The sequence below is a fragment of the Solenopsis invicta genome, chromosome 5 (genome assembly GCF_016802725.1).
Source record: "Solenopsis invicta isolate M01_SB chromosome 5, UNIL_Sinv_3.0, whole genome shotgun sequence".
In the NCBI taxonomy this organism is placed as follows: Eukaryota; Metazoa; Arthropoda; class Insecta; order Hymenoptera; family Formicidae; genus Solenopsis; species Solenopsis invicta.
In genome coordinates this window covers 10,287,469-10,315,209 of record NC_052668.1, presented here as the reverse complement: position 1 = coordinate 10,315,209, position 27,741 = coordinate 10,287,469, and the positions used below count along the sequence as shown (strand labels likewise).

Sequence of the window (27,741 nt, the reverse complement as noted above, 5' to 3'; positions counted from 1 at the left end):
CTAAAGTTTTGTTTTTTACTTATATGATCATTCTTGCAATTAAAATTTGTTTGATACATATCTCGATCATATTAAAATATCGTTTATATTTTATATAATTTTACTTTCCTCTTCTTGTGCCTGTAAATGAAAAAAGTAATTAACGATTATTTTAACTTAAATAATTAGTATTCATACAGCATAAAAAGGTGGTTGAAACATTGCAAAAATTTCTCATTGTGGTATTGCAATATTGTAATATTGCAACAACATTACGAAATATAAATTAAGTAAGATCAATCTTCGAGTAAAAAATAAGTTAGAACAATAAAAATAATATGCATTTAATCTCTATTATTGTTATGAAATAGGAGATTATTGTTACGTTATGAGATATGGGCCGAATTCATGGTCAATTCTTATTTCAAGATCGTCTTAAGTAATGTCTTAAGGAGGAAGGAGGAGAACACTGTAGAAAACGAAAAAATTGACGATATTTTAGAAAATTGTTAAAAGAAAACAATACATGTGAATGATATTTGGTTTGTTTTATATGAAAATACATGTTTTAATGTGTATGTAGAAAAGAAACATTCAAAATTTATAAAATATGTTTTTAAAGTTTAATAACATCTTTAATTTTTTAAAGTTTAAAATTCCCTACAATGTGACTGAAGAGAGTGATCTATGTATTAAGAATTATTTTGAATTTTCGATTTTAAATTAACCATTTTACAGGGATTGTGTTAACCAGTCCATTTTTTGAGGTTTACTTTTGCGTTAGCTCTGAAAGGCACAAAAATAGAAAATGAGAATTATTTTTTTCCGCATACACATTAAAACATGTATTTTCATATAAAAAAAACTAAATTTTATTTATGTTGCGTGTTGTGGCTGGTGTCAACGTTTTACAGAAGGTTTGCACGCCAAGGCGGATTTTTCTCCGAAATAACGACTCTCGATTTATTTAAATAGAAGTGTATTTTCCGAGTCACAAAATTCGATTAAATTTAATGAAAGAGATGGACGGTATTTACAGCCAGATGCTTCGACTAACAGTTTTGCAATCTAAATGTCAGTGAGGCAACTTCGTTCCTTTTCAAGAATACACAGGATTCGGTGAGCCAACAAGACCTTACTCGCGGCAGCGATATGTGGCGGCAATAATAATAGTCACTCAGTTTAGACTTGCGTCGGAACTCGCGGACTTATACGCTCTTGGTAATCTCTCTCGAACGACTTCTAGAAATTTGTCGCGTCGATCTGTATCGATCGGTGTCTAGGAGTGAATTCTCGTTCGGGAAACGGAGCGAATGCGCGTAGCGCGAATTTTTGAAACTTGCGCATGCAATTCGCGCCGTGCATAAGAAATACACGTGAAGGACACGTGGATAATACGAACGTGAGAATGTTTCGTTCGGTATTGACGAGAATGATTGCTGAAAATTCGAACGAGACTATTGAAAAGATCGACAATGAATTTATCAGCTTAATATACATTATTTATGTATATTATAATAAATTTAGAAAACAAAATTAAAATCTATTATTAAATAATTTATGAATAATATACTTAATTCAATTACCCGAATTATTTCAATTTTGCTTCTTTTCAGTAAATTCAAAGAACCTTGGACGTTAATATTAAAGAAATAGAAATTAAAAAACGAAAATCAATTATAATTTATTTGCAAAAAATGTTGTTACCTGATGAGATAGATTGGGCAGAACAGTTGGTAGTCTATAGCTAGGTAAAACATCTGGCATAAGTGGAGGAACTGGTGGTTCACCGTAAGTTTCATGGAGCTCCTCCAACCTTGAGCAGAGAGCGTCGCCACGTTTACTTGTAGCATTCATTTTTTTCATAAGCCAATCGGTCTGCTCTTCCAAACGTTTTAATCGATCGGACCGTGTTGCCAAAACTTCCTCTGGAGTTCGAGATTTAGCTGAAATAACTTCTTTTTGCGAACTTTCTCGTAGTTGGTCTCCAGATTTCAATAAAGGTATAGTGCTAACTACGTCCACAGGAAATTCTCGAACTGTATCTAAACTAGAAGATGAATCCACGGAGATACTATCAGAATCCATTGATTTGGAAGGTCGTTGGATCCTATTTATGGGTTCTTCTTCATGGCTTGATGACATCATCGAGGAGGAGCAAATAGTAGACAAAGGGTTGATACAACTATCCGTCAAATTTTCCAATTTTGTTGTGGTTGGACCAAACACTGGAGCAAGAAAACGATTAGACGGTCCTACGATCAAGGAATTGCTGAACACGATTTTTATTGACGAGGGTTCAGGAAATGCAGGAAAAAGTCTAATGGAAAAGACAGATATCATGCTGGTTGTTTTCATAACTGTAGTAATGGGTGTATAAGAAACGATGATAAAATATTTTTGGATTTATTGGTCTCACCGTTGTCGTCATTATGCTGTTTTGACAAATTTCTAATCATAGTCGATGATGATTCAAGCGATTCACCATTATCCACTGCCAATATATCGATATTCGTAGCTGTTTGTTTTAATGTTTTCACAGCGGATGGTGCAGATAAAGATTCGATGGTCCAAGATCGTAGATTTTCATCAACGGAGAAATCCGTTCTAAAAGTTGTCGTTAGATCAGTTTTTATATCGCCGCCAGTTTCAGGAATTGGATTGTCGCACAAATCTTTGAATGGTGTCGTAATACTCTCTCGCAGAACCGAAACTTTCTCGCTTGATTCTCCGTCATCAATTTTTATAAGATTCTGTATAAAGTTAGTGAGCGCTTGATCCAAAGGATTCAGAATCTCTTGCGTATCTTCCATAATGCACTGTTTATAATTTGATATTAATTATACAATGTTAATTAACTAATTAAGTTAATAAAATGTGTAATTTAAATATGATTTGCTGTAGTTTTTTCTTACTGTTTGTGCAGTTTCCGTCACATTAATAAGTTTTGAATTATGTATGATTTCTGCCTCGTCCAACTCTGCTTCTATTTCCGGAGTCGACGTGCGTTGTTCCAAAGTCACCAAGGAAGTAGTGTTTGACTCTGATAGTTCGATATCTGTCGGCTGATCGGATTCTGTATCCGGTGTCGGTGCTCTAAGACTTTCCTGCATTAGTTCGAACATTTTATTTAAACAATAATAAAAAATAATAATGAAAAATTTATACATAAATAATTAGTAACAACCTTTCGTGTTCGTCTGCGTGAACCGTGTCTGATTCGTCCCTCGATTATTTTTTCTTCTTCGTCAGTATCATCACCTCTTTCATCGCTGAAACCACTTTCAGCACTACGCAGAATAATTGAAATACGAATTAGGGCACATGCAGAATAATTTTTGTATTAAATAGTTTCTCTATATTGTTATAATAAAATACTAAGATATTTCTTAAATAGCAATTTAAACAGATACATTATAAAAAAAAAGATTTAATACTGTTCAGTTTTAAATAACCAATAATAAAATTTGTATATATTAATACTAAGTATTATTACTTTTAAAATCTACATTAAAAAAAAAATTAAATTACTAATATCTCCAGTTTTTGTTACTGATATATACAATAAAATTGTGAATAAAAAACCTATTGAAAGAATCGTGGACAGCTAAAGCTTTTCGTGCAGCAAACTCGCGACGCAAATTTCTCCATTCTCGTTCGGTGTTAGTGTTTTTTTGTCTAGCCGACTCCCATTTCTCTCTGCAGTATTCTAATTCCTGCTTCAATTCTTGCAACATTTTTCTTTTTTCCTGCAATTCATATCTTAGTATTGCTTCGTGTGTATGCAACTGCTGATGTTGCGCTTGCATCCGACCGACTATGTTCCATGTTTTGGCTAATTCGACTGACACCATAGAAAGTCTCTTTTCCTAGATATTGAAAAAGTAATGATAGATTTTTATCGCACTATTTTGTAAAAATTTAGATTATTTACCTGTTCACCAAGTTTACTTTCTAAATGAACGTTTAACTGCTTCATACGATTCATCTCCTTCTCCAAGTGCTTTTTCTCCAGAATTAATTCCTTCAAACGAATATATGTTTTGCTCACAGATATTACCAATCTTGGACCGGCCGGTGTGTCTACAGACTTGTAACAACTATTTGGATCCGAACAGGATGCAACGGAAATACTTGGAGAAGTCACTGCGTGACAACTAAGTAGTTCTAGTAAAACACGCCATACCTGCAATACATTTTTATAATTACTTTATTGAAATCGGCCTGTATATCAAGCTCTTTAAACAAAAGCATGTAATCGTATCGTACGTGGCGCAGCATTTAAATTAGCATTAAGAAACAAAATAGGGGTATTATATTAAGAATAAATATATTATTTTTCGTGCTTATTAACCTTAGGTAAATTGTGGGCGATGTGTTCTTCTTGCAGATCATCTTCCTTCCTATTAACTTCGGTAATATTTTCTGCACTATTTTCTTCATTTGCGCATTTCTCGGATGCTTTACTGCCCTCGGTTTGTTCAATCAAATCTAAAAGAAGTTTAGGAAGAGCCGCTGCTTCGGTGCTTTCTTTCTTGGCTATATCACTTATAAGATCGTGGTTTTCCTGTAGCGTTAAAAATTAAATTGCTCATTATAGTTTCTTATTTCCATATTTTTACATATTTCACATTATTTTCTAAGAAGTTTATTGCCAATTTTTTCAAATAAATGTTAAAATATTTCTTAATTATTTTTTGGTTTGTAAGCGACGGAAAAGTTAAAGGAACTGATAGGATCTAAACTTGAAATTCTTTGGTTCGTATCTACCACTCTCACTATCATTTCAAAAAGCTTCTCTTAATTATTCCGTTGCATTATCAAAACATGACGGCCTTGCAACCCTGAATATCTTAAAAGTTATAAATTAAATAATAAATAATAAATAATAATATGAATAGAAAATAAACTAGCATTGCAATACCTGTAATAATTGAGTCAACCGATCAAGATTCATGTCCGCAGATGAAGCTCCTAACAGCATCTGCGTGAATAATCCATTAATGAGAGACATCTGATTCTGAAGATCTCTGCAATCTGCCTTGGTTAATCCCAATTGTGATTCCAAGTTTGTTATTTCTGAGTCTTGAGCGTCAACCTGCCGCATGTAACATAAAATAAGACTTTTAAATTCAAACAATCGTAATGAAATCGTAATGTAACATTTTGATACCTTGTCTTCAGCTTTTTTGAGTTCCTCTTCCAGGTTCTCCGATTTCTTTAGAGTATATTCCAATTTCTGTTTCATATCCGTCAATTCCTTATTTGCGGAATCTTTTAACTCGATCAAGATTCTCAACCTTTCATTATAGAGACTTTTCAACGTGTTTATATTCTCCAGTTGTCGGTCGCATTCATTTTTTTCGTCATTTTGGATTTCCAGAAAACTCTTGTCGCCTAATCTGACCAGCAATTGAGCCAGATAATTCTTTAGCTCATTGGTCTGACGTTCTCGCGTAATAAGAGATGCACGTGCGTTATTAGTCATTTCTGTTAAACAGCGAATACGTTTTTGGTGACGCTCTGGATCGGTCTCTAGATGATAACGAAAATCATCCACCTTCTCAATTTGATATCGTACATCATTCCTTAACTCATCGGATACCTAAAACAAGCCTGAGTCAGTGTATTTATGTACGAATTTTGATCGTAAAACGAATAAAATACAAACACTACCTTTAAAATACGCGTCAATCGTTGTGCTTCCGTGCGTTTCAACGTTTTCTCGCTTTCATCCGTTTGTTCGGATTTCTCTTGTTCTCTCATCATAGTCTTCACAAAACCGCCATTAGCGAGATCAGAGTGTTGTGAATTGCTATGAACAGAACGTAATTGAGCCAACATACTCGATGTTTCAGAATGAGCTTCCTTCTCTGTGTCCAGTTCTCTTCTAAGTCTTTCCATCTTGGATGAAACTGCCGCGATAGCTCTATGTTTAGCTTCTATTTTTAGAGTTAATTCCTTTTTAAACTCGTCCATACTGGTGACGGAGCAATTTGAATTCAACATACTTTTTGGTACACTGTCTATTGAGTCAACAATATCTAAAACATAAATACTCTATTACGGAAGTTGAAACACGATTCACTTATGTGTAATAAATGAAATTTTATTAAAACGATGTGTACAATAAAAACTTATAGACAATACAAAATATACCAATGTCTTCTCTTGAAGTAACATTTTCTTTTCTTCCTTCAGTCTTCATAGTCTCCTTCAGTCTTTGAATCTCCTGCAAAGCATCTTCAAGAACCTTAGTCTGTTTTTTTTTGTCCGCAACTTCTTCAGACAATTGTGTCTGTAATTCTGATATCTTTTGATTTTCTTCATGCTTGATGCGTTCAGTCTCGAGCAACGATTTTTGCAGATCCTGTTCCAAAATTGAAATTCTCGCATCAGTAGTGTCTTTTTCAGACTGAAAGATATTAATCTCTTTCAGTAATTTTTCGATTTCTTTCTTGGCGCAATCTAAATGCTTCGTCAATTCGTCATATTCTTGCCTGAGTTTATGCAAATTAGCTTCTACCGTCTCGTATCGCGTTTTCGTGGATTCCTATATAAAAAAAGCTATTTTTATATAGAATATTTTAATACAATGTTGGAACTAAACTAAGTGCAGTAAAACGTCATGTAAATGATCATGACTCTTAATTTCTTCCTACAATTCCTAAAATCAGAAAAAAAACTTTTAGAATATCATACCTCATAATCTAATTTTTCTACCAAATTTTTTTGATCTATTAAACTGCGTAGCATGTTCGTGTTTTGAAATTCCAATCGATCTACATTTAATCTCTCAACTTCCTCCGACAATTTTGATATTTTTTCGCTCGCTAGATTTCTCGTTGGATTTTGTTCGTCATTTCTCAACCTTGCTCGTCTTTTGTGCACTTTATCTAAGTTTTTGTTTAATCTAGGAATATTTGTCTCGGAATCATCGGAATGAGCGCTGTAATACATGTAAGCATCCGTTTCCTCCCTGATCGAATCTCGATCATCGCCACAATTGTCAGATACATTATTAATAGCATTTATCATGATATGATTTGTTTGTTGCTCCAAAGACTCACAATGCAATTCCGCGGATCTCGAGCAGGAATTCTTATTCGTATCTTGTACCTTCAGAGAATTCTCCGTTCTTTCTGTTTTGGAATGCAATTTATCTTCTTGCAAGTAACGTTGTTTAGACTGTTCAAAAGAACTCGCCGTTAACAATTTTTCTAATTTAACGATACGTTGTTCCAGTCTTTGCATTTCTTCCTTTTTAATGTCTTCATCCTGCAGTCTTTCGCGAAGAACATCCTCGCATATTTCCAGATCCTCTGTCGAAATCTTTTGCTTCCGAGCCTCTCTAGTCTTTGATAGCTCCAAATGTAATGCTTCCATACGCGCTAGCGTTGCACTATGCACATTGGCTAATTGATGATTGGCCATTGCCAGCTGCGAAATAATTCGCGAAAGTTCGACGATTTCATTATTTTGTTGACACGTTGAGCGATCGTGACTATCGGCGGACTGCCAATCTGTCATTTGCGTTGCGCAAGTTAACTGTAATATAAATAAGCGGTTTGTAATTTTGCAATTTTGATTCGTTATAAACTTAAAAGCGCATAAATTATTAATTGTCCCGAAATATTACATTTTTGCGAAGCTCCATTGATACTGGTTAAAATATCAATGATAACAAATTGGAAAATATAACTGCAACATATGCATCAGCAATAAATCACAATTTCAAATAAAGAAGATAAAAGAAACAAAGAAATCTTCTACTTTCTTTTCGTTTTACTTTAATATGCGATTAAAAAATATCTCGCGTAAGTTTAGAATTTTCGGAAGACAAAGATTTCACCGGCGTTTTCAAGAGATAATGGTCCACCCTCGACGATTCGCAAAAGTACACTGGCATGAAACGCAACGTTTCCGCGAACCAACCAAGAATAAGCACGTGATCACGACTGATGACTGTGGAAATGGCTTTTCATGACTGTGAGTCAGCGTGTTCTCCCGAAAACACAAATTGGAAAGGAGCCAGCTTGTCACGGTTAACAGAAGAACCGACTTACGCAGGACAAAACCGTGCAATTTTTGCTCAGAAAATCGTAGATATAACTCGACGACAATAATTCCCGAATTTAATCTAACTGCAATTGCATGTGACACAGATTGTTTACGTGATGATAGTTGAGACAAATACTGGTAGCATTATATATGTGTCGATTGCGAAAAAGTACCTTCGCCAGATTTGTTGTTTGCCGGTGAAATAATGTAAAATATCAAACTAAGAATTTAATATAATAAAGCAAAAAAAAGAAACAAGAAAAAAGTGATTTATCACAGTTTTGCATTTAGGAATCAATATACTCGATAAGTTGGCCTCTGATCCCAGAATTCGTCAGTTTTCAAGGTCGCATAGGAATTGAAATTCTGTCTGCCAAGGTATAAAATAAAATCAAAATTACTCTCTCTTCTTTTTTTTTTAAATCTATATACAGGGTGTCTCACAATTATAAAACAATATCTTAACAGTATATTCTGGGAGTAAAGTGGAGCAAAAATCCTAATACAAAAATGTCGAAACAATAACAATTTTTGAATTATAACCGATCAAAGATAACTAGTAATGTCGCGTTGAATTTGCGCACTCAGGTATTGCGCACTTCATTGTATAGCGGTTTATCATTTGTTATTGATTTTACGGTTAACATTGATTTTTACTATACAATTAATTTTTAAGAACGTTACTAATGATTATTATTACAATTATTAAATTTTATAATTTCACAATTGCGAAACAAGATTTTTGAGTTTTTAACATAAAAAATAATTATAAAAAATAATATATTGTTTGTTTTGTTCTTTTCACGTCTTATCGGGTGTGAAATTGTATAATTATAATGAATCAAAGAAATAAGATTAAGTCGTCTACATTTCTTAACTAATTTCAATTTTTATTACAATCTTGATATATTGAAATTATACAATATTACTTCTTTCACGACTTATGTTTGAATCTACTGATGCGATGTGTATTCGGTTTTTATCATTCTAAATATAAAAATGATGAGTAATAAAAACTCCTTCATATATAAAATACTCGTAAAGGATTTGTTCATAAATAAAATTTGATAAACAAATTTTTTTTTATTTTCTAATAGCCATGTGCAAAATTCGATCTTATAGAATAATCTTGCGGCATTAGATATTGCACCTTATTAAAAGTGATACACATATATATAATACTGTGTTTACGTAATATTCAATGTATTGAATATCTATATATTTCTAGCATTCTACTCAATATACGAATATTTTTCGTTGAATCTTGATCAATAGTATGCAACACTGTTTCTACATTTTCTACAGTTGTGAGAGTACTATCTCGATTACTTAAAAATAAAATATTTTTGATTTGGGTCTTGTTTATCATCTTTATCAGATTTTAAGATATAAATTTCATACATTATGAGCTAAAAAATATGCTTTCTGTTCAGAGATATAGTGTGTCAAGGTTACAGGATCCCACAAACCCATAGATGGGAAGGAATGTAACTAATTATATGTGTAAGGAGCTAGGGTTAACACTAATAAATTCTTTTTTTGGGAGGGGGGAATATTTTAAACAATATCAGGACAAACTAGATTACAAAATAAAAAGGAATTACACGATCGCATCTATCAAGAATTGACAACATTTACATAAATAAAATACCTACACATTTTGGTCGTAATTTATTAACATGTGAACAATTAGAAGGACATTTTGAGCAGTTTCTATTAATGGCTAATAAACAATATTAAAAATGCATGTATGAATATTGTTTATACAAACACTATTATTTTATCTTCCTTTATACAAGTACAATTTTTTAAATATAAAATATTTGATTATATTGAGACAAAAAATGCGGTAAATTTATAAAATTTTGAAACTTGTAAAATTTGTATGTTTTATATGTTAAAAACTTATCACTCAAGTATTTATCACCTCTTCAAATATTATTTTATTTGAACATTAATATTAAAAAATCCTAATTAATATGTACTGAAAATTATTATTAACAATTGTATATTATAAGTAAATTATTTTGTCTTTTAATTTAATAAAAATTCAAATACTTTATCAATTACTCTAATCAATTACCTCATTTACAAAAAAAATTATTAAATTTAACAATTTGTTAAAATGTGTATTTAAAAAATAGTTTATAAAAATTGATAAGCAAAAAGGCCTATTTAATTTGTAATATTACGTAATTCAGTATCAGTTTGGAATTTTTTTTAAACCGACAAGTCGCATGCAGTTTGTATGAATTAGAAATTGAAAAATTACATAAAATTTCAAATCTTAAAATCCATTTTGATCAAATCAGGTTTTTTTATTAATTTGTGTTGTCCACAAATTGACCGAATTTAACTTACAAGGGCACCACACATAACCCGGGTCACCGATTTTGATGAAACTTTACAGTTATGTAGTATTCGTATAGAAATACTAAATGCTAAACGGAGACGATGCACTACTCAACCGTTGACGTGAAATCGTTGTTTGAATTTCACCATATAGCTTTAATACCGTAACATTGAAGGAGTTTGGCAAGTAGCAGCGTGGTGTGGCGGACAGCGCGAGCGCCTATAGTTTTGCAGGTCGCGGCCGTCGCGGGTTCGAGTCCACAATTTTTTTTTTTTTTTTTTTTTACCCAGTACTCTTATTGTTACAATATACATATATATATATATATATATAATAAAATATATAATAAATAATACACAGATATAGATATAATAATACGCAAAAAATCTTCTCTGCATTCGAACTTTTGTTAGTTTACTTTATATACATTTAAATATATATATATATATATATATATATATATATATATATATATATATATATATACACACACATAGATTTATATGGATGGCGAGATATTTATATGATATATTTGATTGTGAGAGTTAATATGCATATTTATTTATGTGTAAGTACAAAAACAATTACAAATGAATTTATTCGTCGTCTTGCTCTGTAATTTTGCACACTTTCGGGTGATAATAATCATAAAAACAAGTAAAACATAAAACTGATTTACACCACGAACATTTTATAAATCCAATTTTTTCGCAAGCACATTTTTTTTTCAATAATGCATAAAAGACATAAAAGACATAAAAGACATTCTTAAAACTAGCTGTGAATTTTATTACTTGTTTTTGTAATTATTATGACCCGAAAGTGTGCAAAATTACAGAGCAAGACGACGAATAAATTCATTTGTAATTGTTTTTGTACTTACACATAAATAAATATGCATATTAACTCTCACAATCAAATATATCATATAAATATCTCGCCATCCATATAAATCTATGTGTGTGTATATATATATATATATATATATATATTTAAATGTATATAAAGTAAACTAACAAAAGTTCGAATGCAGAGAAGATTTTTTGCGTATTATTATATCTATATCTGTGTATTATTTATTATATATTTTATTATATATATATATATATATATGTATATTGTAACAATAAGAGTACTGGGTAAAAAAAAAAAAAAAAAATTGTGGACTCGAACCCGCGACGGCCGCGACCTGCAAAACTATAGGCGCTCGCGCTGTCCGCCACACCACGCTGCTACTTGCCAAACTCCTTCAATGTTACGGTATTAAAGCTATATGGTGAAATTCAAACAACGATTTCATGTCAACGGTTGAGTAGTGCATCGTCTCCGTTTAGCATTTAGTATTTCTATACTAATACTACATAACTGTAAAGTTTCATCAAAATCGGTGACCCGGGTTATGTGTGGTGCCCTTGTTAGTACTATTTATAAAGATTATTTAATTATTATTTTTTCTTTTCATGTAGGAGAAACCGGGGCAAATCGTTAGACGAGGTAATTTAATAAATGGAAATATCTTTTTATGGGTACATATTAAAAATTTACTTTAAATACTGTAAACACGTTCTAATATAACGATGTTGCTAACCAAGTTTTGTTGGCAACGGTGTTATATTGAAGTCGTAGTAGTAAAAAAGTGTTTTGCGACAGTCGAAGTAATTTTTGATAGTCAGCATTTCTTCGAAATTTAAGTAAGATGAATAAGGTTTTTTTTTGAAAACTTTGAATGTATCATGTCCAATTGAATGTATTTGAAACATTTCGTGTTTACTTTACTGCTGTGTGATGTCTATTTTTGTCGATCATACGCAATAATACGCACAGTTGATGTTGGGGGTATTCGTACCGAGTACCGGGGCGATTCGTACTGATTGCAGCGCCTAACCTAAGTTGGGTAACCCTAACTCTACGTTGGCTTATAAACGTTTGTGTTACGCAAAGTTAAGCATTGAGGTAAAGTTCTTCATTGATTTAATTCAAACTTAATACTATTGTGTATTTTAGTACATAGAACATAAATATGAATATAAAATCGTCGCTCTTAAGCAGGTAAAAAGTTATAAAGCAAGTTATGTTATAAAGATTGACACTTGTGAGGTTAGCAAATCTGTCACACCGATGGCATAAAAGGACATGCAAACGTGTATGTTTGCATTTTTTTGTATAACTATATTTGTTTTTAAATAAAAGAAAGTCTTAACAACAAGCTTTTTTACAGTTTTTCAACTTAAAATATAAATTTTGGGATATTCCCGGACTAGTTACGAATTACTCTGGGCTTGGGGCTATTCTTCATTCTTGTCATTGGTTAACATTTTTATATGTACTTCAAAGCAAGTACATTTCCATGTTCTATCTATACTGGCATTGTGAAGGGAAAGGTTCAAGTTTTCAAACCGCCCCCCCCTTTTTTTTAAATTAATATAGGACTCAGAAGACACAAAAGAAAAAAAGGTGCTAACAATTGCCCCGGTCTTCCCTATATTCTTTTCCAAATTTTCAAGTTGTGAAAAAAGTAAAATTGTATAATTTAGGTATATTAAGATTGTAATAAAAAATGAAATTGGCGGACTGAGAGTGGGATATATTGTACAGCGTTCCAAATAAGACCTTTTAAATTTAAATGATTACGGTTAAGCAGATTTGTGTACCATGTATAACGTAAAGTCTTTATAAGATACCGATATATGAGAGCAGTCTGATAAATTTCTGTCATAACATCTGCTAAATAGACGTGAATATGTCAGTCATTATGCGACAATTAAAAGAAACATATAAAATTCTTGTAAATCATTGTGTAAAAGGTGTAAAAATTTTAAAAGGTAATTGATTTAAAATAATTGAGGAGTGTAGAATTTAAAAGTATCTTGCATTTTAATCATTTTGCGATCACTTTTGAGGTTTATTATAAAATTTGTTCCAAAGTTTGAAAGGACTAGCTCATGTCCAAATTGAACCTCTGCATTGGAATTGCAATCTGATCGTACTGATGATCGGCTGATTAGATCTGGTTCTAGAAATTAGTAATAAAATATAATGACTGAAATATTATGAGTCATCGTAATATTATGAGATAAGACTTAGAATAATTAAATTTTAATAATTTCAACTCTAATTATATAAACTAGCTGTTACTAATTTTTTTCTGAATAAAATTCTTATTTTTGACTGTTAAGTTGCTCGTTTTTATTTAATACAAAAAAAAATACATTAAAATTTTTTAAATTTTTACTAAAAATCGACAAAAATAGGGCTCCAATTTGAAACAAAGAGTGGTCTAATTTAGAACTATTGGATTCAAATGTCGGACCAGGAAAATCGTTTTTATATTTTCTATTATAGTTCAACATAGGTGAGAGATATGTTAAAATGGCTTGAAGCAAAAATAAAGAGAATTAAATTACGACACCTTCGGTTTTACGATCATACTTATTTATATGCGCTTTATAGAAAGCAAAAACTATAAATTGATCTGATTTACCATACTTTCCTCTATGTATATACAGACACATGGTAAAAAAAAAAGATTAGGACATTGAATTATATCAGAAAAATGATGTTTTTAAAGAAAATGTTTTAAATAAAAGTTGCAGCGTTTAAAAGGACCTATTTACTGATTACATCATTTACTGATTACAGTTTGGCATTGGGTGCCTTCGTCAAAGTCAGATTAAGGTCACACGATTTTTTAAAACAAAACACCTGTTTTTTAATTTTAAAATCTAATAGCTAGTGTCGAAAGCTTTTCAAAACGCAATAATACATTTTATTTTTATCAAGTACTTTTCGAGTTACCAGAATGTCTGTATTTTGTTACTGACATATTGCACCATAATACATATGCCAGTAGATTTATGACAATTAAGTCCGCATTTGTTGAGAAAATGTCACCACAATATGACACACAACTTTTGGTATCAACCGTTATGCTGTCACAATAACTACAGGGTTTATACAATGTTGCCATATTGCCAATAACATGATGTAATTTTGATACTGCTATCTTATTTCCGTTAAATTGCTGGCAATATGTACGTACATACATTGTTGTCTGCGTGTTACTTGAATTTGAAATAGTTAAAGATAAATATCTGGTAAGTTGCCAGCATCATAAGTAATTACAGATTTGAACGACTTTGCTGAGACACGTTTTGCTATCTGATGCTTAAATATTACAATATCGTTGGCATTAGTATCCAAGATGTACCGCATGGAGATTGTCCGGTCGGATTTATGACTTTTATATCAGTTTTACATAACATAGAAAAGATGTAATTCAACCGGATAATCTCCGCATGGTACACCTTGGATAATGTTAATGTCAATTGTAATATTCAAACATCATAATTCAAAAAGTACTTACAATTAATGAAAATAAACTCTATTATATTGTTTTAAAATGCTCTCAACACCAGTTATTATGTTCTTAGAAATAAAAAAAGTGTTTTCCGTTTAAAAAAATTGATGTGACTTTGACCCAACCTTGATGACGCCACCCAAGATCAAATTGATATGATCAATAAATAGAACTTTTTAAGGCGATGCTGGGCCGATTTCTATACGCGATTATTTTTGGACGCTCCGGCTTTTTAATTGGCTTTGTAAATTTCAAAATCCTTTTCTACATTTAAAAAAGTAACAAAAATATACAACAAAAACTACAATTTAATACGAAAAACAAAAGTAGATAGAAAAATTATAATTTTATTGCCGCAATGAGAACAGGTACGTGGAATCCACGTTTTTTTCTTACGTGGATCATCCAAGTTGTATCTACGTAACCAATCGAATAATAATCCACTCAAAAATGATACTAGAATCACATTGAAATCAAATCAATGTTTCGAATTCTTTTATGAATTTCTTCGAAATAGCCACACAAATAGTATATTAATACACTATATAATCCCAATGAGCAAAACAATATTTTTGTAATATTTTAAAATACATTTTTTTTTAAATTGTCGAGAATTTTTTTTGGGGAAATTCTCGAGCGGTCACCCATCTCAGTTGTAACTCTGCGAAATGATCTCTGTGAACACTTTATACTGATGCGTGTAAATAACTGATAGATCAAATCAATATATGTTATCGAAAAGATAAAACATATATAATTAAAGCATATTATTTATATAAAAATATATAAAATTATTGTTTTCTACTATTTTCACAAACGCTGAATAGGATTTGGAATAACTTTTCTGTTATTTGTTTAAATAAGAATGCAACTAAAAAAAAAAATCAATATAATACAATAAATAAATTAAATACATAAAGATTTTAATTAAAAAGACATTAAAAAACATTTATAAAATATCGTCTGCTCATTGGGATGTAGATCAAGATTTCTTCATTCATGGGCTTATTTCGTTTATCGATAATATTTACGTTTCTCAATTGTTTCAAATAATTAATACATGCTGTTTAAAAATATAAGCATGCATAGCTAAACGGAATAGCCCCGCAGATGAAAAAATTACCCACGTGAATTCTATGTTGCTATCTCCTATTTTTATCTCTTTTAAATTTAATCAATAATTCTACGTTGATTGTACTGGATAAGTCGATGTGAATTTATTCTCATGAAATCCATATTGCTGTCTCCTATTTTAATCTCCGTCAAACATTAGTAATTTTAGTGGATGAAATGTATTAAAATTTACATAGAAGTGTCCACGTAAAATTCATGTGGATATCAAATCAATAAAGTTTTACCCACGTATTCACGTAATACACGTGGATAGAACGTGGAATTCATGTACATACCTGTTATCATTGGGACTTCTGCAACCGACAACATGTGCCCCATATAAAAGTTTTACACTTTGTATATATGAAATAAGTAATTTCTAGTTTAGGAATAAGACGAAAGAATAATACGGTGCTTGCAGAATAATTCTAGAAGCTTTAGTATGAAAGAAATACGTGTCTGAAAATTATTTAATTGTCTATAAATTTGCACGCAAAATTGGTGCGAAGAGCAGTAATTGTGTTCATCATAGTTAAGAGATCTTGTATTAGATGGCGCTGAAATCGAAGACAAGGACAGATAATGTGTTCATAAGTGAGCTTGACAAAGAGCGCTAGTTTGTTCGCTTGGCTTTAGCGCTATTCCTCTTATTCTTTGTTTTGCGCGCGACCACGGCCACTATTGTCACAATAAGTAAGTGAAGATTTTGAAACAGAAAAAAACTACACTAAAATCATTAAAGGAAGCATAATATACTTTTCTTTGTTTTGTCATACAGTATAAATAATATAATTTTAAATTATTGCGATAAATTTTTGAAATTTATGTGTCGCCATATTAGATCCGCTATTTTCAATTAAACAATTGTAATTATACAGCAGTAATCAGAGACTTACAAAATCATCAGATATCGATGTTCATGTTATATATACGCTTTTTTTAAATTTTTGTCTTCCATATTAAATCCGCCATTTTAATTTGTTTATTTTTGAAATCAGGGACCAAAAAACTATATACAACATGATCACATATAATTTTATAACTTTTTGAACTTTGTTTGATGGCAGTCCGTTAGACGTGAGAGGATGTCTCGCACCGTAGGTAACGCTCGTGGGATGCATTTATGGTTTAAATTCAATAACTTTTTAACAAATAGTCGGAGATTAATTTTTCAAAAAAAGAATTAAACTAAAAGCATAGAGCTAATTTGTTTAAAAAATCAAATATTTTGTAAGATTCTTTGTTTTTTAATTATTTGGTTTTATATTTAATAATTTATCATTTTTTTACAATTTTTCACAATTTTTTTAAAGTTTTTTGTTTACGGTTTGCGTAAAACATTTTTATAAGATGCAAAAAAATATTTTTTGTTTTGTGGGAACATTTCTGCGTAAAATGTCGTAAAGTTGACCTTGCTATCATTTTTTCTTTAAACGGAAAAGATTCATAAAGAAATCAAGAAAAAAGCTGTTTTTGCGATTATTTAAAAAATGGAGAGTGATGAAAAAAAAACGGACAACGTAGTCGTTTTCAGCACATCAAAATCCTATAGAAACGTTATTCAAAGTTTAAAGCACAAGACTCCCCCCTCTCCCCCAATTTTGTAGACCTGTTATTGTTCTTTGTATTTACAATTAGCTACCATTTGCTTCGGTAATTATGGCCTTCTATTTTCCGGAACAAGAACGTATATCTCTCTTAATGATGCGGAAATGGGATAACCGATAAAAATCGTACAATAGAATAACTTCTCAATGATATATTCTGTAATGAAAATCCTATTTTAAACTCGCCTATAGAGTAAACGATAAAGTGTTTCAAAAAAATTGGGAGCGTGAAAAATCGTACAATATATTGCTTGAATAAGATTATTCTGAAAGAATTCATTAACTTCAATATAAAAGCATTTTTTTGTATTTTTCATTTTCATTGTAATATATTATTTTTTTAAATAAAATATTTTTTTGTCCGGATTCTAATGCTCACCCTATACATATATATTTATACACATATTTGGTTAACTACATACTTGCGATCGTGGCTGTTCTTCTCTCTTGTATATACGCGTTTCGACATATGGTTTTTGTCTTCCATCATTTGTAAGGCAAGAATCTTCTCCATTCAAAGATGTTTCTGCCTCATGTTTGCTGGCAGAGATCAAAACCGACGAATCACTACTGCTACTTGATATTCCCATTATTAAAATTTTCCCCTAAGATAAAAAGTATATGAATTTTTTAATTAAGGTAAACATTCTGAATGACGAGATATGTATCAATCCGAAAATCAATTAAAAAAAAAAGTAAAATAATCTTTCAACATAATTAAATATATTAACTCATTATACCATATTCGAAATAATATGTCATGTATTAAATGTCTGTATATGTCCGGTTACTAGGACATTTAATTATTTTTCCTATAAAGAATTTTGTTAAATATCATTTGTTAGCGTGATGTTAGTTATTTTGCTTAGAATACAACGATAAAAGAGATGATATTTTCCTAGTGTTAATAATATAATATACATATAAAAATATATAAATAACATAATGTTATAATTGCCTTCAAATTATAATTTAAATTTAAAATGTAAAGAAAAAGGGTATATGGCACCTATTTTTACTTTATTGAATAATTTCGTTAATAATCAATATTTTACATTGAAACCTGAACAATTATAAATTAAAATGAATATTAGGCCAAATTAACAAGCGAATTTACAACTTTAATGGATCTCAAAGTTTTGTTACAAAAATATATAAATATTAAACACGGAACATTTTATTTTTATTGTTATTGTATTTGGCTGGTTTGAAGAGGATCAAGTTAGGTCAAAACATTTTCCGTGATTAATATTTATATATTATTGTAATAAAACTTTAAGAGCCATTAAAGTTGTAAATTCGTTTGTTAATTTGACCTAACATTAATTTTAATTTGTTGTTGACATAAACGTGTTGATCTATTTGTTATTGAACAATTATTTTTGTCAAAGTATTGTTTATTAGATTATAGACTTAAAATAATGAAACATTTACTACTAAGAGTGTAATTTATAAAAATGTGACGTACTGCATTGACGGTAAAAGAAAAAAAGTGATAGTGTAGCTCAAAAATAAATTACAAAAATTAATTTAAAAAAGTATTTTGTTTCACAATTATATACTTATTTTTAGTTTTTTATCGCTTAGAATTTTCCAGGTTTAAAATTTTCTTACGTTCAGAAATTAACGATATCATTAGAGATATCATTAGAGATATCATTAGAGATATTATTAGAGATTTGTCTTGGTTTAACGTTAAATAACAAGCATAAAATGATATCTCTTATGTTTCTGAATGCAGATCTTTAGAGTGACAATCAAAAATTTATTGAAAAAATATGTCAATATGAAAGTTCCACTTAAAAAAACATATTAACAAAATTTTATGTTAATAAAAAATTAAACAACAAAAACACGCTCAAGTATACAAAATACGGGAACAAAAATGCCTTAACACACAAAGTTGTGCGAGTATCGGAGCATATTCGGAGCACGTGCTTTGCCTTTACATATCATGCATTGTGACTCTTGATTATTCAGCATCCCGGCAATGTTAAAATATATAATGAGAATATTTTATAATATACATATATATTGAAAAAATAAGAAAATTTACATTCGGTCAAAATGAAGTTAGCATCAGATTTGATAATTAGAGACTACTCGCTACTATTTAAAACATTACTGTGCGCGAACCACTCAATTTCAAAATTGACCAAAAAAAATAAATTTAAATATTAAAGTGGGAAACACCGTATTTTGAGAGAGAGAGAGAGAGAGAGAGAGAGAGAGAGAGAGAGAGAGAGAGAGAGAGAGAGAGAGAGAGGGGGGGGGAAGGGGGGGGGGAGAGAGAGATCAAGTTAAAAGTTCAGAGTCCTTTAAATCGCTGTAATTTAAACAAAATCATCCAAATATGCTCTGAAATCTTTTACAATATATCTCTGTAACCAAATTAACATCATATGAAACGCACTCCGACTTTTTTATGTGAAGATTATGTAATATCCGACTAAATGGGCCCTTTATGAAAAACAAAAAAAATTTTACGACAAACTTACCAAAAGTAATATCAATAGAGTATTATTAAAAATATTAAAATAGAGTCATGTGATGGAAATGGTTAATGAAGTGTGTAGAATGAAATATTAGATATAAATTAGAATTAGGATTTTTTAATTATTTTTTTTTTAATTTTGGATTATGAATACCAACTTATAATCAATATCAAAAACAATTTTTGTAAACAAAGTAATTTACTTGATTTGATCATGTTTGAGAATGAGTAGCGCCATCGAGTCGGCGCAGTTATGCGACCGCGTCTAATTATTTGAAGTGAGTTTCTTTCACGATCCGATCTTTTCCGACGGTTACTATGGTATTATTTATCGTTAGTTGTTCATTTTTTTTACACTCATTCTTGTTTTGAGCTTCCATAAATACAAGACGCTTGATAATGTATTAAAAAATTGGTAACCCGTAGGCAGGGGCTAAACCTGCAAGATCTCGAAGATACCCGTAGGCAGGGGGTTAACCTGCATTTTCACGTATACCCGTTGAAGGAAGTAGATCCCTCGAATACCCGTAGTCAAGGGGTAAATTCCGTACTTTCCCGAGTTCATTTTGGAGGTACGTAAAACTTTCGGAGCAACGGCTCATCAAGTTGATTATCTTCAAGTACTTAATGTGGATCTTTACGAGTAATGTGGACTATGACAGAAAACGTGGATCCAGCAGTTATGTTTTATTGTTACTTTTCAAAAATTAACCATATCCTCATATTCTCTCTATAAATAAATCATTAAAATTTTATTATTACGAGAATTCTTTTTTTTTACTTTCTTATAACATTTTCAGATATTAAAACAGATATATTAACAGATCATATCAAATCGTCGAATGGGCCCTTTTCGTTCTGCAGTAAATTGCGTTTATCTGCTCAATGGACATTATTTATCACGAAAGATTAATGCTAAGAGTTATTTGGGTTTCTATACAAATCACGGAAAAAATTTTTTTGATAATTTTGACCGAAACCGATAAAACCGTAAATATTTTGGAAAGTAGAATCGACCAAATAGACCCTTTTTTATAATAATGACACATGTATAAAGAATTCTAGAAATAAGATTTTCTTAATATTCCTGAAAAGTATTCCAATTTGTATAAAAATCTAAGAATTTCTTGAAAGGTAATAACATTATACAAAAATTCAGAAAAATTCTTAATTCTAAATTTATAAAAATAATAAATAATAAAGTAAATATCTCGCTTTATTTATATTTGTAATGAATCAAATGTTAACGGCCAATAACGAGCAAAATAACTTCTTCATCAACTCAATTAATATTGGGCTTAAAACATTTTTCTTTTTCAATCTCAATATAGAAAAAAATACATGAAGATCCGAAAGAGAGGGATAAAATAATGCTTTCTGAAAAAAAGAAATTCTTGGTTCATGAAACTAATATAATTCTCAATAAATAAAAAAGAATTTCTAATAGGTTATAATAAAGATGCTTTAATAAATTAAACAATAAAAGGCCTAACCGAATAAGTATGGTGAAAATGCTCCTACGGCTTTCCGAGTTGGCCTTTTTTTCTAAGATAACTTATATGAAAAGACGCTTACATACCAAATTTTAGATTTCTATATGGAGACGTGACCAAGATAGAGGGAAAAAACGATTTTTTTACATTTTTACAATTTTCACTTAGTAACAAATCAAACAAAATTTTGATAAAAGTTTTGAAAAATTAATTACACTTAGACATTAATAAAAATATTTTTTATATTTGTTTTTGATGCAAATTTTGATTATAAAAAAATGTAAATAATTTTTAAATATTTTTTTTACCCTGATTTTATTGACTTACCACCTTCAAAAAATTATATGTAATCTCTGTTTCTAACTTCTAAAAAATGTATTTTTTTCATATTTTTTCAAAAAGTGCGTCACAATGAAAAAAATTAAAATAATATTTTTTAAATTTTTTTTCAAAAAATGGATAGGTAAATTGTTTTTATCAGCTGTTTAACGTTTTATGTGTCTACAAAATTCCATATTGAAATGCTTTACTGATCACAAGTTGAAAGTTAGTAATAGCTAAATTATTTTTTAATTTTTATAATTCCATAACATAAGGTTTTTATTTCATATTTATGAAGATAAATTGTTTTTATCAGCTCTTTAACGTTTTATTTGTTTATAAAATTATATATTGAAATATTTGGCTGATCATAAGTTGAAAGTTAGTGATAGCTAAATTATTTTCAATTTTTATAATTCTACTTTTCATATAAGTTATCTTAGAAAAAAAGGTCAACTAGAAAAGCCGTGGTGGCATTTTTATCATACTTATTTGGTTAGGCCTTTTATAAAGTGCACAAGGATATTACTTAACACCACAGTAACAAAAATATAAAATTTGTTGCAAAAATTGTGATGCATCCTATGTTGGTCAAACCAGGAGATAAACTGAAAAGACGAATACATAAAAAGCATATAAACAATATAAAATTAGATTTCAGCAAACACTAGGTCATTTCAAGTACACAATAAACTATTATTATATTTTTGATTCGGAAAATGCAAGGATTATTGATTCAGAATATAATTATTATAAAAGGCTCATTTTCGAGATGATGTAGATACAAATAAAGAATAAAGGAACAATATTAATTTAAATATAAACATAGAATTTTTCGACGAATCATATTTCCACGTACATGATACACCTTTAAAGATATAAATTGAAAATTATTTATAAGTTAACTTTAGTATCAACAAAAGTATGACTCGTACATTTGTTACACACATTAATAACTTTTAGCCATAGTCCTTTATCAGACTTCTTTATGTAGATTGATTGAATTTATACATTTTTATTTAAAAAATCTGAAAAATTATATAAAGAATTATAAGAAAAATTTTTATTAAGGCATACACATTTATGATAAATATTTATAAAAACTTATTACTATTTACTGTTTTAAAATATACATTTTTTAATTTTATACCTAAAGAAAAATAATTATGAAATCTTTATTCATCTATTATAATGTAGACTATCTTTTATGCAATGGTTATGGTAGATAAAAATATTTATAAGAATATTTTGTAAATATTTTTACGATATTTATGATAAATTTTTATAATCTGCTTAAATCTAAAGATATAACCAAACATTTACAAAAAATATTATAATAAATATTTATAAAATATTCATATAATTATAAATGATAATTATTAGAAATTATTATATTATTAATAATCAGATTTATGATGCACGAATATGTAAAGATGGAGCACACGCTCCAAGTATGCTCCGATACTTTATGTGTTAAGGCAATTCTGTTCCCATATATACATACATTCGTGTGATAATACACTGAAGTTTAAAAACAATAAAAATGTATATGTAATTAAGTGTTAAATTGTACCTTGAAAAAGTTTCAAAGTGTTCAAAAATAAAAATGTTTTATAACAACTGTTAGCTATAATTGTGTATTGGCATATTAGCACTACTAAAAAATGAGGGGCTACTAGACAAATAATTCCATAAATAATTGTTAGAATTCGTAATCTAATAACGAAGATAATAAGGATAGCCGTAATGTTTACAGTAGCCGTAATATCTCTTTTTCTTCTATTAAAAGAAGTGGTTTTTAAATTGTAATATAAAATATCAAGATATTTTTTAACTGTAAAAATTGCACTTGTCAATACATAGATGTATAGTTATCAGGAGAAAAAGTTTGGTTATTGTGTGCGTCATCTTTTATTTTTAGAAATTAGTTCGATCTAGATTGTATCCCAATTCTCTTTGAAGACTAAATAGAGTTTAAAAATACTAAATTAGAGAGTAAGATAAAAATAGAAACACATTCGACTTAGCACTTTTAATTACGATGTAAGGTACAAATAATCATTTGATGAAGGCAAAATATAATATATTGTATCACTTATACATGTAATTCGCTTATACATACCATAGAAAGATTTGTGCAAATGTATCTTAATATATTAGGATTTATTTAAATAAAACAACCTAAATGTTTAACAGGGAAAAGTACAGCACAACGTTTTTATACAGATGATAACAGCATAGATGAGAGTTTCCGAATGAACAGTGATTTAAAATCCAAGTAAAATTAGTCGCTCACCAGTATTCAATCGAAAAATCGTAAAATTTGTGGCTTCGGTTTCTCTGAGGATCAACGACGACTACTGCCGTTGTTAACGAGCACCGACTTGTATCTCTAAAAATATCATTTCGAAAGGCCGCCTGCGCAAAGGCAACGATACATCTTCGTATCGAACTTATGCGCAGAAGCGTTGCTTCAGATTTCCGCGCGAATTTCATATCTTAGAAAACTATCCAACGAGTTTCTCCGATCATAAGAAAACAAATTTATGTTAAGAAATATTTCCGATACATTGTTTCAATATCATATTATTATAAGGATATTTTATGTAACGGCACAACAAATTTCAACTTTTTATTTCAACTAAATATACAAAACTTTAAAAAAGATACCGAAAAACACTACTCAACAGACTGAACAAAAATATCTAATATGAATAAAAAAAATTTATCTTATTGTTATTTGTTCTCAATAATGAGATAATAAGATAGCGCCAGATGAATTATCATCCTCATAAGTTTTACCTTGACCATTTATAGTTAATAGAACAGACCTACACAGCACAGAAAAATTGCAGAAATGTCTTATTGCAGTATTGCAACATTACAGAAATATCTTTTTGCAATATTGCAATATTGCAGATTAATTGCGCAATGTAGTTGCAACATCACTGAGTACTCGTTGGATTCTGTTTTTCGTTTTAGTTCTAAGAATTTTTTGAGACGACGTTCTTCATGAGGAAGATCGCTATAGTACTTTTTTTTAAAGAAGACTGCCTTGTTCCGGGTTTTTGAGCCGTAGTTTTCCTCGTGGGACTGAGGACAAATGCTGAGGCAGGAGCTTGGTGAGTCTTTCGAGACGTTGGGTCCCCGGTAGATACCCCCATCTTGCTCAAAGTTTTTAAAGAAAGAAGATTCCTCAGAAGAATTCTTTGGAGAGGATTTCTCTGAAGAGGATTTCTCTGAAGAGGATTTCTCTGAAGAGGCTATTCTTCGAGAGAGGAAGATTTTTTCAATAAGCAAAAATTCCAGCAGTGTCGTTTCGATCCAAGGAAGAGTGGCTCGGAATCTTGTGAGCAGTAACACTCAGATGGGTCTTAGAGACGACGTCTGGAGATGTGAGAAGACTTTTTATACTTGTTGGGACAAGTTTTAAAAAGGGAGGCAGTGTTATGTCCGTTCTTCGGCTGAGCTTGAGAAGCTGTCCGAAGAAACATCGTTCAGACAGAAGAAGCACGGCCGGCTTTTGTTCTGTTCTGAGACGCGGAGCTGTCAATAGATATTTCGAATAATTCTGCCACGATTTAATTGTACAAAGTTATTGGATTAAAGTTAGTGTTCTTTTTTATAAAAAGTGTCTTTTCTTTTCGCGTCGCGAGAACGAATCTTTGCGCAAATGAATTGTGTGCTCGTGTCATCGAGTACAACATTTTGTTGCAATGTCATAGCAACATAAAAATCTGCCTTTAGCAAGATTGTGTTGCAATGTTGGAACTATGTTGTAGTGCAATGTGTTTACAAAAAAAATGAATAAAAATTTTTTAATTATTATTAAATATAAATTAAAGTACATTTTGTGGAATAAATAAAAACGAATGCAATTAATATACATATGTATACATATACAATTAAAGCATATTATTTATATAAACATATATAAAATTATAGTTTTTTTTACTGATTTTCACAAATGTGGAATAGCATTTGGAATAACTTTTGTTATTCGTTTAAATAAAAATACAAATAGAAAAAATCAAGATAATACAATAATTAAATAAATTTGAAAAAATTTTTATTAAAAAATGAACATAAATAGTGAAGTGTATTTATCATATTTTTAGCATATCCTGGCAATACACGAAAAATAATGTTCTATACAAACGTTATACGAATATTCTGAGCATATCCTAACGATTTGCGAAAAATAATATTCTATAGAAATATTATAAAAATATGCTGAGTATATTATAGATATCATTTGTACACTTTGCATAAATATTCATATGATATCACGTTTCGTTGGAGAATTTAAGAGATTTATGAACGAGTTTGTTAATTCATCGTATTAGGTGAAAATACTATTTTTTGTGAAAGCAAAATAGCATTTGTATATAATGCGATTTATCATTCGATAAATTAAAAAATTGGCCAATTTAAAAATATTCACAAATAACAAAGTGATAGTAGAATAAACAAATTATATATATATATATATATATATATATATATATATATATATGTATGTTTGTGTATTTTTTAAATCTGCATGTATCTTATTTAACAGTTTAGTTTTCAGTACTTTATAGCGAAGTAAATAATTATTACGTTTACACACCATCATTAATCTGGTTTAATAACATCGGTTGTTATAAAACTGGCCAATAATAAGTATTTCTTTAAAGAACGAAATGACTGTAATTGGCCAGTTTCATAACTACGGATATTACTAACCTGATTAAGGGGGTATTCTGGTGTGACGGTCCGTTTTCAAGGCAATTTTTAAGAATTAATTTTAAGTAAATGGTTAGACATACAGATTTAATGTTTAATGCTTACATTTAGTCATCTTTCAAGAAGCATCTTAATTTTTTTCAAAGCTTTTTATTAAAAATTATGGCAATACTAATTATTGAATTATAATTTTACAGTTCTCTATCGGTTGCCATGATTGCTGTTTTCGTCATCTAAAATACATATATTTTTTTTTTTTTGGTTCCAAATAAATGTAGCTAATGTCGCGTCATTAAAAAAAAAGTAATTTGAAAAAAAATTGACAAAATGGCGGCACTTAAAGTGTAATAGTCTGATTTTTACTATAAAATTCTAACATTTCGCAGACCAAAAAATAGTAATTTTAAAGATATCAAAAAGATCCTAGATCACGCGATAGCCACATATGTGCACTATATTTAATATCTTTAATTTTTATCTTTAATATTTCACAGTATTAAAATTTATTTAAATATTTTTCAACTTTTTTACTTAATTACCTCAAAACTTATTGCCGTCCAGATTTTTTCCGGAATTCGTTACCTATGCCGCCGCGGTTTCAATGCCAGTTACCCAATCTTGCCCAACCTTTTCCTCTTTCCGTCACACTCATTAGCTGTGCACCAATCACATTACTTGATTAATACATGATTAATTTGATTTGAGTTAACACGCATGAAGTGTATGTACGTTTAATTGATCGAGACAAAGGTAAAGTTGAAGAAAAGCAAAACAAGTTGACCGAAGATTGAACTGCGTTCAAAATTGAACGAAGTTCACATGAACTCTGAGTTGAACCACATTGGAGAAAACGGGCATAAAAAAACACATAAATACTAATAATATTACTTAACACGTAACAATGTGTCCGCTACATAGGAATTTTGGTAGGCGCGTCATATGAAGACTGCGTCCTTTAAACTTTTATAACTTTGTCAATTTCATGAATTTTGTCTTAACATTTTAGGAACATATTTTTGAGATTCCAAATTATACAAATATAAAAAAATTTTTCGATTTTTTTGATCCATCATACCAGAATACCCCCTACTGACGTGTAAACGTAGTAAATGATGAAAATTAATGGAAATAATAGTAGTACATTTTTTACTTTGCATGAAAGAAATTTATCTTGGAATTCTGTAAGAGTAATGTGATTTTCAAATGTACAGATAAGGGAAATGTTGAAATTGCTA

General features: G+C 29.8%; 1 protein-coding gene across 4 annotated transcripts; it reads right to left on the bottom strand.

Annotated features, from left to right (window-relative positions):
* Positions 1–24,193, bottom strand: LOC105198597 (WEB family protein At4g27595, chloroplastic). Of its 4 annotated transcripts, XM_026137139.2 has the most exons (15): positions 24,075–24,192; positions 17,893–18,075; positions 6,682–7,527; positions 6,139–6,532; positions 5,656–6,023; positions 5,153–5,584; positions 4,904–5,077; positions 4,334–4,546; positions 3,914–4,165; positions 3,565–3,848; positions 3,167–3,269; positions 2,895–3,086; positions 2,399–2,798; positions 1,687–2,207; positions 1–120 (listed from the first exon to the last, which is right to left on the bottom strand). In XM_026137139.2, the coding sequence occupies exons 2-15, from the start codon at positions 18,058–18,060 to the stop codon at positions 91–93; spliced, it is 4,377 nt and encodes a 1,458-aa protein (XP_025992924.1). In that variant the 5' UTR covers positions 18,061–18,075; positions 24,075–24,192; the 3' UTR covers positions 1–90. The 4 variants fall into 4 exon arrangements, with proteins under 4 accessions (XP_025992924.1, XP_011163659.2, XP_011163658.1 ...); XM_011165357.3 differs by lacking the exons at positions 17,893–18,075; positions 24,075–24,192 and adding an exon at positions 7,832–7,959; XM_011165356.2 differs by lacking the exons at positions 17,893–18,075; positions 24,075–24,192 and adding an exon at positions 7,619–7,902.
* Positions 24,194–27,741: the final 3,548 nt, after the last annotated feature.